Source organism: Gopherus evgoodei, chromosome 4, assembly GCF_007399415.2.
Source record: "Gopherus evgoodei ecotype Sinaloan lineage chromosome 4, rGopEvg1_v1.p, whole genome shotgun sequence".
Lineage (NCBI taxonomy): Eukaryota > Metazoa > Chordata > Testudines > Testudinidae > Gopherus > Gopherus evgoodei.
This window is the reverse complement of record NC_044325.1, coordinates 151,240,477-151,255,462: the sequence shown is the minus strand read 5'-3', so window position 1 is coordinate 151,255,462 and position 14,986 is coordinate 151,240,477. Positions and strand designations below refer to the sequence as shown.

At 54.9% G+C, this 14,986-nt stretch overlaps 1 protein-coding gene across 1 annotated transcript in view; it reads right to left on the bottom strand.

The window, feature by feature from the left end:
* SPTB (spectrin beta, erythrocytic) overlaps positions 1-14,986 on the bottom strand; it is a 128,334-nt gene that overhangs the window by 71,721 nt on the left and 41,627 nt on the right. Inside the window, 7 exon segments of the mRNA XM_030561938.1 lie at positions 5,879-6,181; positions 8,178-8,336; positions 9,393-9,510; positions 10,372-10,559; positions 13,017-13,129; positions 14,045-14,160; positions 14,566-14,646. Of these exon segments, the coding sequence (XP_030417798.1) occupies positions 5,879-6,181; positions 8,178-8,336; positions 9,393-9,510; positions 10,372-10,559; positions 13,017-13,129; positions 14,045-14,160; positions 14,566-14,646 (1,078 nt within the window).

The window sequence follows — 14,986 nt, the reverse complement described above, 5'->3', positions numbered from 1 at the left end:
TTGGGAGAATGGCACTGTAACTAGGTTGCATCCAGTTAGTGTCATAGCAAAATCCCAGAGACCAGACAATTCTGGTGCTTGTAGTTTGCCAGTTGCTAATGTGTGGTTGGAAAAGGGTGTAGCAACTTTGTCTGATCAGGGTAATACTCTAGCCAGGGCACAAGAAGAGCATGAAGGTGATTTAATTGTGTTACCTACTGATAGTTTAACGACTTGTAGTAAGAAGAAAAAGATTCCTGAATTGTTCATGGCCAAGGGAAGAAGAATGCTTCTAACCTGTTATCTAGAAAGTCTATAGGTTTGCTTGGAAGGGAATTGTGTAGAAATCTGCCTCATGGGCCAGAAGGCAGTTCTGAATGTAAGTGAGACCCAGAAAGAGTCTGGGGTTGCTCAGGAAAGTGTTCCTTTAGAGCAAGCCCTAGGTAAAAGGGATAAGGGCAGAAGTTCTGCGAGGGGTGAATTGCTGCTTAGAAAAGCTCATAGGGAAAGGAACCCTCGTGGTAACCTGTGCAAGCAGTTTACTACAACTGAAGGGTGTGACAGTGATTTAATCAAGAAAGTTTCAGTTCCTAACAGCCAGAAATTTTCTGTTGTGAATGGATCCACTGACTTTCCTTTTAAAAGATCCAGTGTGGGTAGCTTTAAAAAGGTCTCAGATGGAGCAGAGGCTGTTAAGAAAGTTGAGCAGCCCTATAACCATGTGGCTGTGTGTGGCCAGCTTGTTGGGAAGACAATGGTGTTGGGACAAGAATGTCTCCATGCTAATTCTGTAAGTGAGCAGTCTGTGCTTCAGGATCTAAGGACAGATTTGGTTGCTGGTGTGTCAGAGCTAAACGGTTTTATGTCTGAACAATTGGGGATGCAGCGAAGAGCAAACAAACTCTCACCCTCAAACCCTTTGGATTTGTGTGGTATCTCTGTAAGACAGAGTCCAACATTGGAATTGGTAGCAGCTAAGAAGTTAAAAGCTGGTGTTTGTGTTAATGCAAGTTACCTGGCTGGCTGGGAGAAGAAAGACTTGCTAATAGCTGTTAGCACAGAGAGCCCACCCCATCAGCCAGTGAATTTGGTTAAGAAAGAGGAATCAGGGTTTAATCCTGCAGAAAAGGAAGAAAAGAGAAAACTGAATTTTGCAAAGGGAAGCCACAGGTTAACCCTAAAATGCCCAAACTCCAATGGTATTAATCCAAGGGAGTGGCATGACAAACATGCTGGTAAATGGACACTTGCAATGAATTTGTTATTGCTAATGGTGATTTTTGTAACTAATCTGTTGCTATTACCAAGAACTGTAAGAATGTACAATGTGCCCAATCTTTTGAAAAGTCCCTTGAACATGTTGAAAGCAATACATGAAAACACACTTTATGTTAAAAGGCCTTGCTATACTAATGTTTCACAGCTAATGCCTGGAAACAGTATTTAAACTTTTCACAGGGGAAAAGACATTCCAGACCTGATGTGCAGTAGAAAAGAGGAAACTGAGGCACACTACCCTATGGCTTTCATGGCAAAATGCCAGAATTCCTGGACTATGAACAACATTAATATCTACATTGGTTTAATGTTAATTGGGTTCCAAATATTTGCCAGAGCATGTATGGATAAAGAAGCTATGTTCTTCAGCTCTTGGCAAAATCACATGAAACATACAGGAACCATGCTGCAAAAGCTAACCAAGTTATACCTTAAGTTTGTAAAGAGATTCTATCATGTTATTACACATGACTTTAATAAACCATTTCTGTTATACACTGGTATGGCCTCTAGCCCAACACTAGCTGTAGTGAAACAGACCCAAGGACGGGGAGCTCCTGGGATGCAGTCAGTAATGTTTGTGTCATCCCTCCCTGCATCAATTTTGCATTTGGGGTGTGACATTATTGATATAAACTGGGACCATATAGAACATGGTTTGCAACCAAGGTCCTGTAGTGGCACCAAATCTCATGTAAAGGGGGTCATATAAGGTGTCTAAGACCAGGTTATGGGTTGCTGGTTATGATTATGCTGTCTGTATGTCTGTATCATTTTGTAGTTAAAGTTATGAGTATTGGCTGTATACTGTCTGTGGGCTTGTCTACATCAGAAAGTTGCAGCGCTGGTGAGGGAGTTACAGCGCTGCAACTTTGAAGGTGTACACATCTGCAGGGCACCACCAGCGCTGCAACTCCCTGTTTGCAGCGCTGGCCGTACTCCCGTTTTGTCTCGGGTGTAGAGGATCCAGCGCTGGTGATCCAGCGCTGGTAATCCAATGTAGACACTTACCAGCGCTTTTCTTGACCTCCATGGAAGGAGGAAGCCTCTGGTAATCAAGCTGGTCTCCTTTCCCGGTTTGCTCTCTCGTTCCCGGAACCCCGAGCAAGCAGGTCTCCTTCCCTGCGGTTTGCAGGGTGGCTCCGGGAACGCGAGAGCAAACCGCGGCGAAGCTGGTCTCCTTTCCTGGTTTGCTCTCTCGTTCCCCGAACCGCCGAGCAAGCGGTTCTCCTTCCCTGCGGTTTGCAGGGTGGCTCCGGGAACGCGAGAGCAAACCGCGGCGAAGCTGGTCTCCTTTCCCGGTTTGCTCTCTCGTTCCCGGAGCCACCCTGCAAACCGCAGGGAAGGAGAACCGCTTGCTCGGCGGTTCGGGGAACGAGAGAGCAAACCGGGAAAGGAGACCAGCTTCGCCGCGGTTTGCTCTCGCGTTCCCGGAGCCACCCTGCAAACCGCAGGGAAGGAGACCTGCTTGCTCGGGGTTCCGGGAACGAGAGAGCAAACCGCGGCGAAGCTGGTCTCCTTCCCCGGCTTGCTCTCTCGTTCCCGGAACCCCGAGCAAGCTGGTCTCCTTCCCTGCGGTTTGCAGGGTGGCTCCGTGAACGCGAGAGCAAACCGCGGCGAAGCTGGTCTCCTTTCCCATTTTGCTCTCTCGTTCCCGGAGCCACCCTGCAAACCGCAGGGAAGGAGACCTGCTTGCTCGGGGTTCCGGGAACGCGAGAGCAAACCGCGGCGAAGCTGGTCTCCTTCCCCGGCTTGCTCTCTTGTTCCCGGAACCCCGAGCAAGCAGGTCTCCTTCCCTGCGGTTTGCAGGGTGGCTCCGGGAACGCGAGAGCAAACCGCGGCGAAGCTGGTCTCCTTCCCCGGTTTGCTCTCGCGTTCCCGGAACCCCCCTTGAAGCCGCCCAACAGCGCTGCAGTGTGGCCACATCTAACACCACTTGCAGCGCTGGTTGCTGTAAGTGTGGCCACTCTGCAGCGCTGGCCCTATACAGCTGTACTAATACAGCTGTAACAACCAGCGCTGCAAAATTTTAGATGTAGACATGGCCTGTATTTCAAATCTGTGCTGTAGTTCTGGGAAAAATCCCACACGAGTTGGTGTTAGCTTTGCCTAACCTGCTTGATGGCCCATTAAGGACCATCAGCTACACAACTGACCCATTGAGAGGAGGCAGATACACCTTGTAACTCAGCAGGGTGTGCAGGGACTTGCCCATGTGACTGCAGACTCCATTTTGCTATAGTTTTCTACAGTAAGAACAAAGAAGTGTTCTTACACCTGGAAGAGCCTATATAAGGCTGATGCCTCATCTCCATCTTGTCTTCAATCCTGCTTCCTACCTCTGGAGGGACTTTGCTACAAACTGAAGCTCTACACAAAGGACTGATGACCCATCTCAGCGGGGGATGTTCCAGAGACTTGATTTGAAGCTGCAGTTTACTCCATCACTGCTACAAGCCTGAACTAAGAACTTTGCCATTACTGTATGTAATTAATTCCATTTAACCAATTCTAGTTCTCCTCTCTACCTTTTTCCTTTATGAATAAACCTTTAGATTTTAGATTCTAAAGGACTGGCAACAGCGTGATTTGTGGGTATGATCTAATGTGTATATTGACCTAGGTCTGGGGCTTGATTCTTTGGGATCGAGAGAACCATTTTCTTTTATTGGGGTGTTGGTTTTCATAACCATTCTTCCCCAGGACGAGTGGGACTGGTGGTGATACTGGGAGACTGGAGTGTCTAAGGAAATTGCTTGTGTGACTTGTGGTTGGCCAGTGGGATGAAACCAAAGTCATTTTTGTCTGGCTGGTTTGGTTTGCCTTAGAGGTGGAAAAACCCCAGCCTAGGGTTGTAACTGCCCTGTTTGAGCAATTAATTCTGAATTGGCACTCTTAGTTGGGTCCCGCCAGAACCACATTGTCACACCTGGAGAGAAGACAATGGACAGAGGTGGGGTTTGGGGGAGGAGATATCAGATGCCCAGCTGGGAAGCAGGGGGGCTCTGGGCTGGTGGTGGGAGCAGGCAGAGACCACCTGGATGCAGGGGAGACTTAGACATGCTGTGCTGAGGGAGGTCAGGCCTGAAGGCCCTGAGAGTTTCCTATGCTGTGTTCAAACGCTCAATAAACCCTCAAACACTCAGTTTTACACTGTCTGAGTGTCACTCTGGCCTAGAGAACAGGGTTGCATTATTCCCTTCGGGGGTGAAGAGGCCCAGGGGGTCCAGAGCGAGTGGACTCCCTGAGGGGGCCGACGGAGAGAGACAGGTGTGCTAAGGCTCAGCAAGGTGCAGCTCCAGGAGGTGCAGGGGCCTAACCCTGAGGGAGAGTGGACCCCCAAGAAGAGCTGTCATGCTGAAGGGGGTTCCCCCCACAGACCGCACGGGGCCAAGAATGGACATGGCCTGTGAGTCCATGACACCCTGGACACTGCTTCCCGGCGGGAGCTCGAGGACCAGATTAAAACGTCTGCAGGGCTGGATGTGGCCCCCAGGCCGTAGTTTGCCCACCCCTGGATTAGACAGTTGGCAGCCCTGCCTCTGCTCCAGGATGGGTGTACAGACAGGGTAAATAAGCAACAGGCACTAAAAACTCCCAGATCCCACATCAGTGATTTCTCCTCCATGAGGAAGCCAACCTGCCTGGCCCCCACAGCTGCTGCCACTTGGCAGAGGGACAATGATATTGGGGGCTAACAGCTGGGGACTAAAAGATGCATGATAGAAGCCTGCCACGTGGGCATAGGCCCTTTTATTTTTCCCTGGGGGGGGGCCTGCTCTACCCTGAGGTCCTGCCCCCATTCTGCCCCTTCCCCTGAGGCCCTGCCCTCACTCTGCCTTCTGCCCCCATTCTGCCCCTTGCCCGAGGCTCCCGCCCACCTGCCACTTGCTGCTTTCCACCCTCCCCCAAGTCCCTCCCTGAGCCGCCAAACAACTGACTGGCATGGTGCCACCCAACAGCTGGTCGCTGGGGCCCCGCCGAACAGCTGTGGCTGGTGGGTGCTGAGCACCCACTATGTTTTTTGGAGCACCCATGGAGTCAGCACATATGTCTGTGGGCAGCAGGCCCCAGAGAGGGCCACGGGCAGTGTTCCTTCTAATTTTTTACAACCATGTGCAGAATGAATTTTGTTCTGTGTGGTGGGCGTGGGGCCAAAAGGTTCAGAGTGTGGGAGGGGGTTCAGGGCTGGGGCAGAGGGTTGGGGTGCGGGGGGGCAAGGGCTCTGGCTGGGGGCGCGGACTCTGAGGTGGGACCGGGGATGAGGGGTTTGGGGTGAAGGAGGGGGTGAGGGCTCTGGCTGGAGGTGCGGGCTCTGGGGTTAGGCTGGGGATGAAGGGTTTGGGGTGCAGGCTGCCCCAGGGCTGCAGTGGGGAGAGAGGACTCCCCCACAGCCCTCTCTAGCTGCAGCAGCTTGGGGCCGGGTGAGAGGCACCTCTCCCCGGCAGCAGCAGCTCTGGCAGGGCAGGCCTGGGCTGGAGGAGGGGCACCTCTCCCCACCTGCATGGCCCTTGATAGCCTGCTGCATGGCTGTGCAGCTTACAGGGAATTTAGGCCACGGGCCCCATGGGTAGCAGGCTCCACTCCCGCCCTTGGCGTTGCTCAGCCCTTCCAGCCTCACCTTCATCTCGTCCATCCAGTTGATGCCTTGAAGCATGTCCTGGAAGAGCTGCTGCAGCGTCAGATTCATCTCAAGCCGCTGGCGCCGGGCGTGGAGCAGCTCCAGCAGGTAGTCCCACAGCCGCAGGATGTTGTCCTTCCGGGCCTTGATGCGCTTGATGTCATGGTAGTTCTCCGCCTCCAGCTCCCGGGCCACCTCCTCGATGGCCTGCACCCGCTCCTTGTAGGCCGCCGTGTCCGTCTCAATGGCCTCGTGCTTCTTCTTGGCAGCCTCCACCGCCGGCAGGTCACAGCCAAAATTATCCTGTCCAGAGGCAGCCCTGGTCAGATGCAGCCCCCCCTGCAGCCATGCCACTGAGAGCAGGGCGGGGGCTTCCCAACGCCATTAACAGGAACGGAGTCTCCAAACCCCACCGGTCGGGAGCCCAGGTGCCTGCACCTCTATCCAGCAGGAGCACGAAAAGACACCAGACGCACCACCATGCCCCATCCTTGCCCTTACGTACCCGTGTGCAGTGCAGAGAGCAAGGGGGCTGTGCGGCAAGGGGGGAGCGGGGTCTGGGTGGAACCCACCAGGGAGGATGTGTCACCTGCACAGCTGGGCAGACAACGGACTTCTCGTTTTGCCGGCAATTCTGAAAACTCGTCCGGCGGGAGGGAACTGTTTTAGGCTGCACCAAAAATGATGTTTTTTCTAAACATTTCATTTTGATTTGGACTATTTTTAAACTTTTTTTTATTGTTTTTAAATAAAAATTAAAGAAAATATGAAGACCAAAGGTCATTTAGAACCAGAAAATCAAAAGGTTTCAATTGTTCGATTTTTTTTTTAAATGCGTTGATCATCTGGCAAAACTGTCATGCCGCGGCGAAACATTTCTGCCTCGCCGAATCTCCATTTTTCTCCCAAAAGGGCTTTGTGCAAAATAATTGCCTGGCTTTAGCGCCAGTTCCATCCCTGGGCTGGATCCACAGAGGACATGAGCTATTTCAGCCCAGTCACAGAGCGTTAGCTCACACTGTAGCTGTACTGGCGGTTCGCTTTGGAGGACCCTGGATCAGTCCTAGCTGGGACACACGCATGGACACGAGCAGCAGCAGCTGGAGCCAGCCCTTAGTGCAGCTGGGTGCTGCTCACAGGATAAAGGGTGGAGGAAGGGTCGTGAGGAGAAGTGGGGTAAAGCGACACTCTGCTTCGAAGAGCAGCTCTGCTCTGATGGCCTCCGGAGCTCTTCGCTCACTGCCACACAGTTGCTGTGGGTCACAAGGCAGCCCACCCCACCCCACCCCCCTGCAGGGTGCTGCAAATCAGCAAATCCCCACTGCCTTCAGGGTACAGTAGCCACAGGTCTGGCCTGCTGTGTAGGGTTGCCAGCTGTCTCATGGCACAAACCCAAACACCCTTGTCCTGCCCCTTCCTCAAGGCCCCATCCATGCCTCTTCTCTGAGGCTCCGGCCCCGCTTGCTGCAGCCCCCTGCATCCCTCCCTCCCTCCCTCCCTTTCACCAGGGTGGGGCGGGGGTTGAGGTGTGGGCTCTGGGCTGGGGCTGAGGGGTTCGGAGTGTAGGAGGTGGCTCCAGGTTGAGCCTGGGGCAGGGACTTGGGGTTCAGGAGGGGGTGCAGGCTTTGGGAGGGAGTTTGGATGTCGGAGGGGGTGTGGGCTCTGAGAGGGAATTTGGGTGTAGGAGGGGTCAGGCTCTGTGTGGGAATTTGGTGTGGGAGGGGGCTCCAGACTAAGCCTGGGGTTTGGGTGCAGGAGGGGGTGCGGGGTCAGGCTCTGGGAGGGAGTTTGGGTGAGCGATGCGGGCTCTGAGCTGGGGCAGGGGGTTGGGGTGTTGAAGGAGGGGAGGGGAGGGAGGGGAGGGGCACTCACCTTGAGCAGCTCCAGAAAACGACCGGCATATCTCTCTGGCAGCAACTCCTAGGTGGAGGGGCCGGGGGTCCCTGTGTGCCACCCCTATCTGCAGGCACCACCTGCACAGCTCCCATTGGCCGCAATTCCCGGCCAATGGGAGCTGCGGAGTCGGTGCTCAGGGCAGGGGCAGTGTGCAGAGACCCCCTCCCCCTTAGGCTGCAGGGTCAGTGCCGGCTGCTTCTGGGAGCAGCACATAGCCATGGCAGGCTCCCAGGGAACCTGTCTTAGTGCCACTGTGCTGCCGGACTGTTAGTGCCCCAAATCTCCCAGTTTGGCTGCAGTAGCCTCTGGGAGATAGGGCCTGATTCTGGGAGACTCCGGGTGAAACTGGGAGGGTTGGCGACTCTACTGCTCTGTCTCCCTACTGGCAGCCCACACCCCGTACCTGGGCCAGCAGGCGCTGGTTTTCACTCAGCCACGTCTCCCGCATGGCCGCCTTGCGGTCGAAGCGCCTGGCCAGCTGCTCCAGCTTCTCCTGCCGAATGAGCTCGTTTCTCAGGGCCAGCTCCCGCTCGTGCTCCGCCTTCTCCAGCCATTCCCAGGCCTGCTCAGAGGTACCACAGGCAAGAGTGAGGCTCCACCAGGCATGCGAATCCAGCTGGCAGGCCCAGAAAGGGCTAATAATGGTCCTTACAGATGGCCCATTGCAGCACCAGCCAGAAAGCGTTCTGCTCCCCCGCTGGCTGCCTCCCGCAATGGCCTTTGACCCTACGGACATCCTGCTCAGGGCCAGCTCCAGGCACCAGCACAGCAAGCTGCTGCTTGGGGGGCCCATGGAAGTGGGAGGCACGTCCGGGTCTTTGGTGGTGATTCAGTGGCTGGTCCCTCTCGGAGGGAAGGACCGGCCTCTGAATTGCTGCCGAAGAATGAAGCGGCACGATAGAGCAGCCGCTGAAGTGCCGCCGATCGTGGCTTTTATTTTTTCTCTTTGCTGCTTGGGGCGGCAAAAAAGCTGGAGCCAGCCTTGGTCCTGCTGCTTCAGCAAAGTGCCAGTGGGCCCCGGGGGGTGAGATCTTCCCTCCCTTGTAGCCACACTGAAATCTATGTTGGATCTCTCTGTATTTACATGGGAAAGGATCGCTGAGCCCTAAGGAAATCCAGGGAAGCACATGCCTAATGTTAAGCGTTTAAGTCCCCCTGGCTTCCATGTGAGCTCACAGTGCCCGTCCTGAGCTGGGGTCTAAGTGCTCTGCTGCACCCAACACCAGCTGGCCCTTCCCCCCTTGGGTGTATGGCGACAGCTAGGGTCAATGGGCCAGCTGCAAAACAGGCATCCAAAGCGGAGTACAGCCAAAGAGTTCGGGGAGCAGGTGAGGCCAACGTGGGGGGAGGCCCCCCACCCATTCTGGACAGCGTCTCAGGGCCTGTCTATGCTGCACTCAGAGCTCACATGTAGCTTGGATCTAGCCTGCTCGGATGCAGACAGCAGTGAAGGTGTAACCTCACCTGGGCTAACCTATGCTGCTGCCACTCTGCTGCTATTTGCTAGAACAAAGCTGGCTGGGGAACGTCACCCTGAGCTGCAGTCACCCCATCCCTTAAGTGACCATGTCCCCCGCCTCCCCCCCCGATGCAAGTGGGAAGCAGGAGTTCCAGGTACCCGGTTGATGTCGGACACGAGTCTCCCTTCGTGAGGGGTGTACACTTTCTGGTTGTTAGCTCGCATCTGGGACTGGATGGTGAATAGCAGAACCTCGAGATTCCCTTTCTCCTCGAACCTGCGTGGTGAAAGGGAGAGATTACGGACAATGGACGGACCAAGCCAGCCCCATCGCCAAGGGACAGCACATTCCAAACTTGTGCCTGTGGCAACTCAATCCCCATGGCACACACAGCATCTGGCGTCAGTAACAAGCGGGCGGCTCAGGGTTCAGGGCCGGGCAAGCCAGAAGGCAGAACATCCGGGTGATTATGGGCTGAACTTACCCGTGTTTCCATGGGGCATGGCTAACGTACCACTGAGCAAGGCATTGGTAGGGCCTCCTCTGGAATAGTGTGAGCAGTTCTGGTCACCCAGGCTCAAGAAAGATGGATGCAAACTGGGCCAGGTATAGATAAGAGGTTGTAACGCCTGGAGCAGAGACCCAAGCCCAGCCGGCCCCACAGCACAGGAGCTGCAGGAGACGTCACTATGGGGTGAGTGCCAGGCAGGACCCAAACCCCAACCCTCTGGGGGGGCTGGATCTGACCAAAACCACCCCACAGCCTCCAACCCCAGACTATTTACTGGGTCATGACAGGCCATAAACAGTTACAAATGGATCCCAAGCCCATAAAGGTTGAGAACCACTGCTTTGGACTTCGTTTCAGTCAAGAATCATTATTAAGAGAGGCAGTATGGTCTAGTGGGCAGGGCACTGGCATGGGAGTCAAGTAGAGCTGGGTTTGATTCCCAGCTCTGCCACCAATCTGTGCTGCAACCTTAGGTGAGTCATGGCCACTCTGTGCCTCAGTTTCCCCACCTGGACCATGGAGATAAGGCTACCTCCTTTGTACAGCTCATTGAGCGAGATGGATGAAAAGGAGAGTGGTGACGGCAAGTACAGCAGAGCTGGCTTCCTAACCCAGGAGCTGCTTACTTGGGGGGCTTTTCCACGGTGCGGTAGGCACTGAAACACTGCAGCTGCTGCTGCACCCCCGTCAGGGAGTTGGCAAACTTGCGGCTGTTGAGAATGGTGGCGGTTTGCTCGATCCAGGTCAGCAGGTCAGAAGCCAGCCCTCCGTACTCCTCAGTCATCCTCTTCATCTCCATCAAGTGGTCTATCACCTTCGACAAGCAGAGGAGAACAATTAACACTGCCAGCTGCTGCCACTGACAGTGTCTGTGCTCCTGCATGGCAGGGACCCCCTCTGGGTGCGTGTGCCCAGGGAGGGTACACAAGGGAACTACAGGACTGTGCTGGGCTGGGGCTGGGCCTCCCATATCCCAGGCCAGAGCCCTGACCTCTGTAGCATGACCAGGTGTCCGGTTTTCGACTGGAACATGCGGTCGAAAAGGAGGCCTGGTGGCTCTGGTCAGCACTGCTGGCTGGGCCGTTGACTGTCCACAGCTCCCAGTAAACAGCCAGCATGTCCCCACTCCAGCTCCTCCATGTGGGGGGAACCGCAGCCAATGGGAGCTGCAGGGGTGGCGCTGCGGACAGGGCAGTGCGTAGAGCTGCCTGGCTGTGCCTCCACGTTGGAGAGGGAACATGCCGTCGCTTCCAGGAGCTGTTTGAGGTAAACGCTGCCTGGAGCCTGCACCCCTGATCTGCTCCCAGCCCCAATCTCCTGCCCCAGTCCCAGCCCTGATCTCTCTCTCATCCTCCAAACCCCTCAATCCCAGCTCAGAGCACCCTACTGTACCCCAAACACCTCATCCCCAGACCCATCCCAAAGCCCGCATCCTGCAGCCGGAGCCTTCACTCCCCACACCCCTGTGCCCCAACCCCCTGCCCCAGCCCTGATCCTCCTCCTGCCCTCTGAACCATTCAGTCCCAGCTCAGAGCACCCTCCTGCACCCCAAACCTCTCATCCCCAGCCTCACACCAGAACCCGCACCCCAAGCTGGAGCCCTCACAAACCCTCGCACCCCAACCCCCTGCCCCAGCCCTAATCCTCTTCCTGCCCTCTGAACCACTCAGTCCCTGCCCAGAGCACCCTCCTGTATCCCAAATCCCTCTTCCCCAGCCCCACCCCACAGCCCGCATCCCCCAGCCAGAGCCCTCACACTCCCCCACACACCCCAATCCCCTGCCTTAGCCCAGAGCCCTCTCCCATACTCCAAACCCCAGCTCAGACCCCCGCTCCTGCACCCCAAACCCCTCATCCCTGGATCCACTCAGGAGCCTGCACCCCCAGCCAGATCCCTCACCTTCTCCCACAGTCCAGCCCCCCGAACCAGCCTGGTGAGAGTGGAGACAGCAAGGGATGGGGGGTGGAAAGAGCAGGGGCAGGACCTCAGGGAAGGGGCAGAACATGGGCGGGGCTTCAGAGGGGGGCAGGGCAGGGCGGGGCAGGGCAAGAGTGTTCGGTTTTGTGCAAGTAGAAAGTTGGCAACCCTAGACCACTGGGCCATGCTGGGGTGGGCTAGACTGCCCCCCTGCCCCCAACATCCCAGGACAGAGGCCTGACCACCAGGCCATGCTTAGTTGGGCTACAGCTGTCTCTTGCTCCCTTTCGTTTTCTCGTGGCCCTTGCCCCGAGAAGGGGCTAGTTGTTGTGCTGCTGCAGAATAAAAACAAACAGCGAAACCTGGACATTTTCATGTTTCCTGGCCAGGCCCTGTCTTAACCCCTCGGTTTCTGAAGCTGGGAGAAGGGACTGAGTTGGGGCCTTGGGGCTCAGAGACGAGGGGATGGAAAGTACTGTTGGCGGGGAGTGGCTGGACCTTAAAGAAGTTTCACAGATTCTGCTGGTTTCACTGATTCATAGGCCTTAAAGGTCAGCAGGGCCCATTCAGGGCATCCAGGCCGAGATTCTGCAGAGTAGGCCAGAGAGTCTCCTTCCTCGCTCCCTGGGACAGCCCAGGACTCAGGGTTGAGCCAGAGTGGGGCTTTCAGAGAGACAATCCAGCCTGGATTTACAGATGCCAAGTGATGGAGAACCCAGTACCCTGTCCCGTCCCTGGGTCTGTTTTTCCATTGCTTAACTCCCCTTCCTGTTAAGAATTTGCACTTTCTTTCTAGCCCAGATTTATCTAAATTCTCTGCCCTGCCATGTACTTGCTTTCTGCCTTTGCCCGCTAGCGTGAGGAGCCTCTGCTGGCTTATCCAAAAGGAGATTAAGAGGCAGCTGGTCCATGCCCTGTAAGTACCAATTTGTACAATCCTTAGAAGATGCAAGAGCTCGTGTGTCCCACCCTTTGGCATACACTGCTTTGTATCAACGTCTTGGGCTAGACCTTCGGCTGGCGTGCATCCACTAACTCCAAAGGGGCCAATTTACACCAGATGGGGACCTGGTCCTTTGAATTAAGGTCTACATCAAAGAACAGACCATGATGTGTCTCTGATCTAAATCAGAGCAGGCCCAGGAGATCCCTGCGGAGGGGGTACTGTGATACAGCTCTCCAGGGCTATGTTTTGGTAAGGACTGCTTGGTTTCCATTACTTGTGCATATTTTATATGCTTCCTGTGAACTCGCAGAATGGCTTTTGGCTCAGTGAAGCCTGAAAAGAAGAAATGGAAGCTCATGGAGAAGGCCCAAGTGTGCCGAGTCAGGGGCCAAGGGCACCGCACTCACCTTGGCAACCCGTTTCCCTTTCACCGCCCGAACCTTCATCTTGGAGAAGTAGTGGTAAAACGCCACCACATAGGTGATGATGGATTTCTCATCGGGATTCTCCGTGAAGACATCTGCACAGCAGAGAGGGCGAGAAAGCAGTGAAGGATTCTGGGACAAAAGTGCTGGCTTGAAATCATGGTTTAGCGTTAGGCCTTGTGATGCCCCGATACCAAGGCCTAACGCTAAACCACCATCCTCAGTCATGTGTGCCGGAGCATCCCATTTACACGCTGGGATGGCAGACGTAGAGCGAGTTAAAACAACCCTTAGAACATTCCATGGCACAGCGTCTGAAAGGGGCCCATTTTCAAAAGCAAAACCTCCCTTGAAAACTCCGCTGTGAGGTCTCCTTTCCCTGCAACCCGGGATCGTGGTAAACATGAAATTCCTGCCACTGTTCTGATAAAAGATTTCACCAGAAGTGATCCTTTCTGAGAAGCCCATTGACTGCGTCTTGGGTTTACACTTGTTCCTAAAAGGTCAAGCGGGAAACTTACAGTGCACTGGAAGGCTACAGCTTTTAAAAGAAGCACTCATGCGCCCTGTGCAGAACATCCCATACAAAGATTACAAATGAATAATGGCATCTGGTTCTTGTCTAGCACATGTAGACCCAGAGCACCTTCCATGATCCAGGAGTGTCATCCCTCTTTTTTTACAAATGGGGAAACTGAGGCACAGCAGGGCCATGACTTGCCCAGGTCACCCACCAGAGCCAGGAATAGAACCCAAAAACCCAGTCCAGTGCTCTACCCACTGGGAAACACTTCCTCCCTAACATCATAGGAACTTGCAGATGGGAGAGGGTGCACTTTGCACACACAACAAAGGCATTGTTTCATTTTTAAGGTGTCCTTTAATATTTTGTGCTAAGTTGTGCCATGCAGCTCTGACCCTGTGCAAGGGCAGGGTGAGACAGAGCCGAATGCACTGCAGTAACCTCGGGGGGGGGGGGGAGGAGTACATGTGAGCCAGGGGGCCCTTACCTTCCGGGTCGAGAAGCTGGGTGATGCCCAGCTGCCGCTCTGCCACGCTGAACGCATGTTCCAAGTTGTGCTGGGCGTTCGAATGCTCCAGGTTCTTAAAGTCGATCAAGTCGGGCCTGAGAATGCAGAGGAACTTTAAGATCTGCACTAGGCCAGCAGAATGAAACGACGTGTGACAAGGCACTTTCCAAGCTGACAGCCTAGCTGCTCTCTGGATCCTTCTCCAGCCCCCAGCACTGCAGTATCCTGGCACCTTACAGTCCCTAACACGTGTCTCCTTGGCAGCAGGGCAGGGCTATTATCCCAGTGGGCAGAAGGGAAACTGAGGCACAGCACCTAAGTGACTTGCTCGAGGTCACCCAGCAAATCAGGGGCAAAGCAGAGAACTGAATCCAGGTCTCTCAATTCCCAATGCAGTGCACAAACCACTGGGCCATCCTAGCCCCGGAGCCCACCCTAATGATGGGGCAAGGGGTTGGTGAGGGGAGAGCGGCTAGCTAGGGTGGTGACGGGGCTCTTACCTGTGCTTGTGGATCAGGGCGTTGAAGGCCAGGCCGTCCTTCCAGCTGGAGGTGAAGTTGGTCACGTTAACGTGGGGATAGCTGCACAACAAAGAGGAAATACGACGTCATCCTCCAGCCCAAGCACTGCGCTGGGCGTGGCTCCTAGAAAGGCAGGTCTAGATGGGTTTTTGGACGCACCGGCTGTGGGAGGTAGGGGCCAGGGCGCTGTCTCAGATATGTGCATGGGAATGCAGAAGAACCTACCAAAAGCAAAGGGGAGCCGGGAGCTTGAATCCCAGAGGAGGCCATTTGGGAGAACCCTGCCTTACTACATTTTTCAGCACTAGACACGGACACCATGTACTTCTTACACTGCCAGGAACTTCTTGGAAGGCCAGACGCGCCTAGCAAGCCAGAGGGCCACTAGATTATTTGAGAC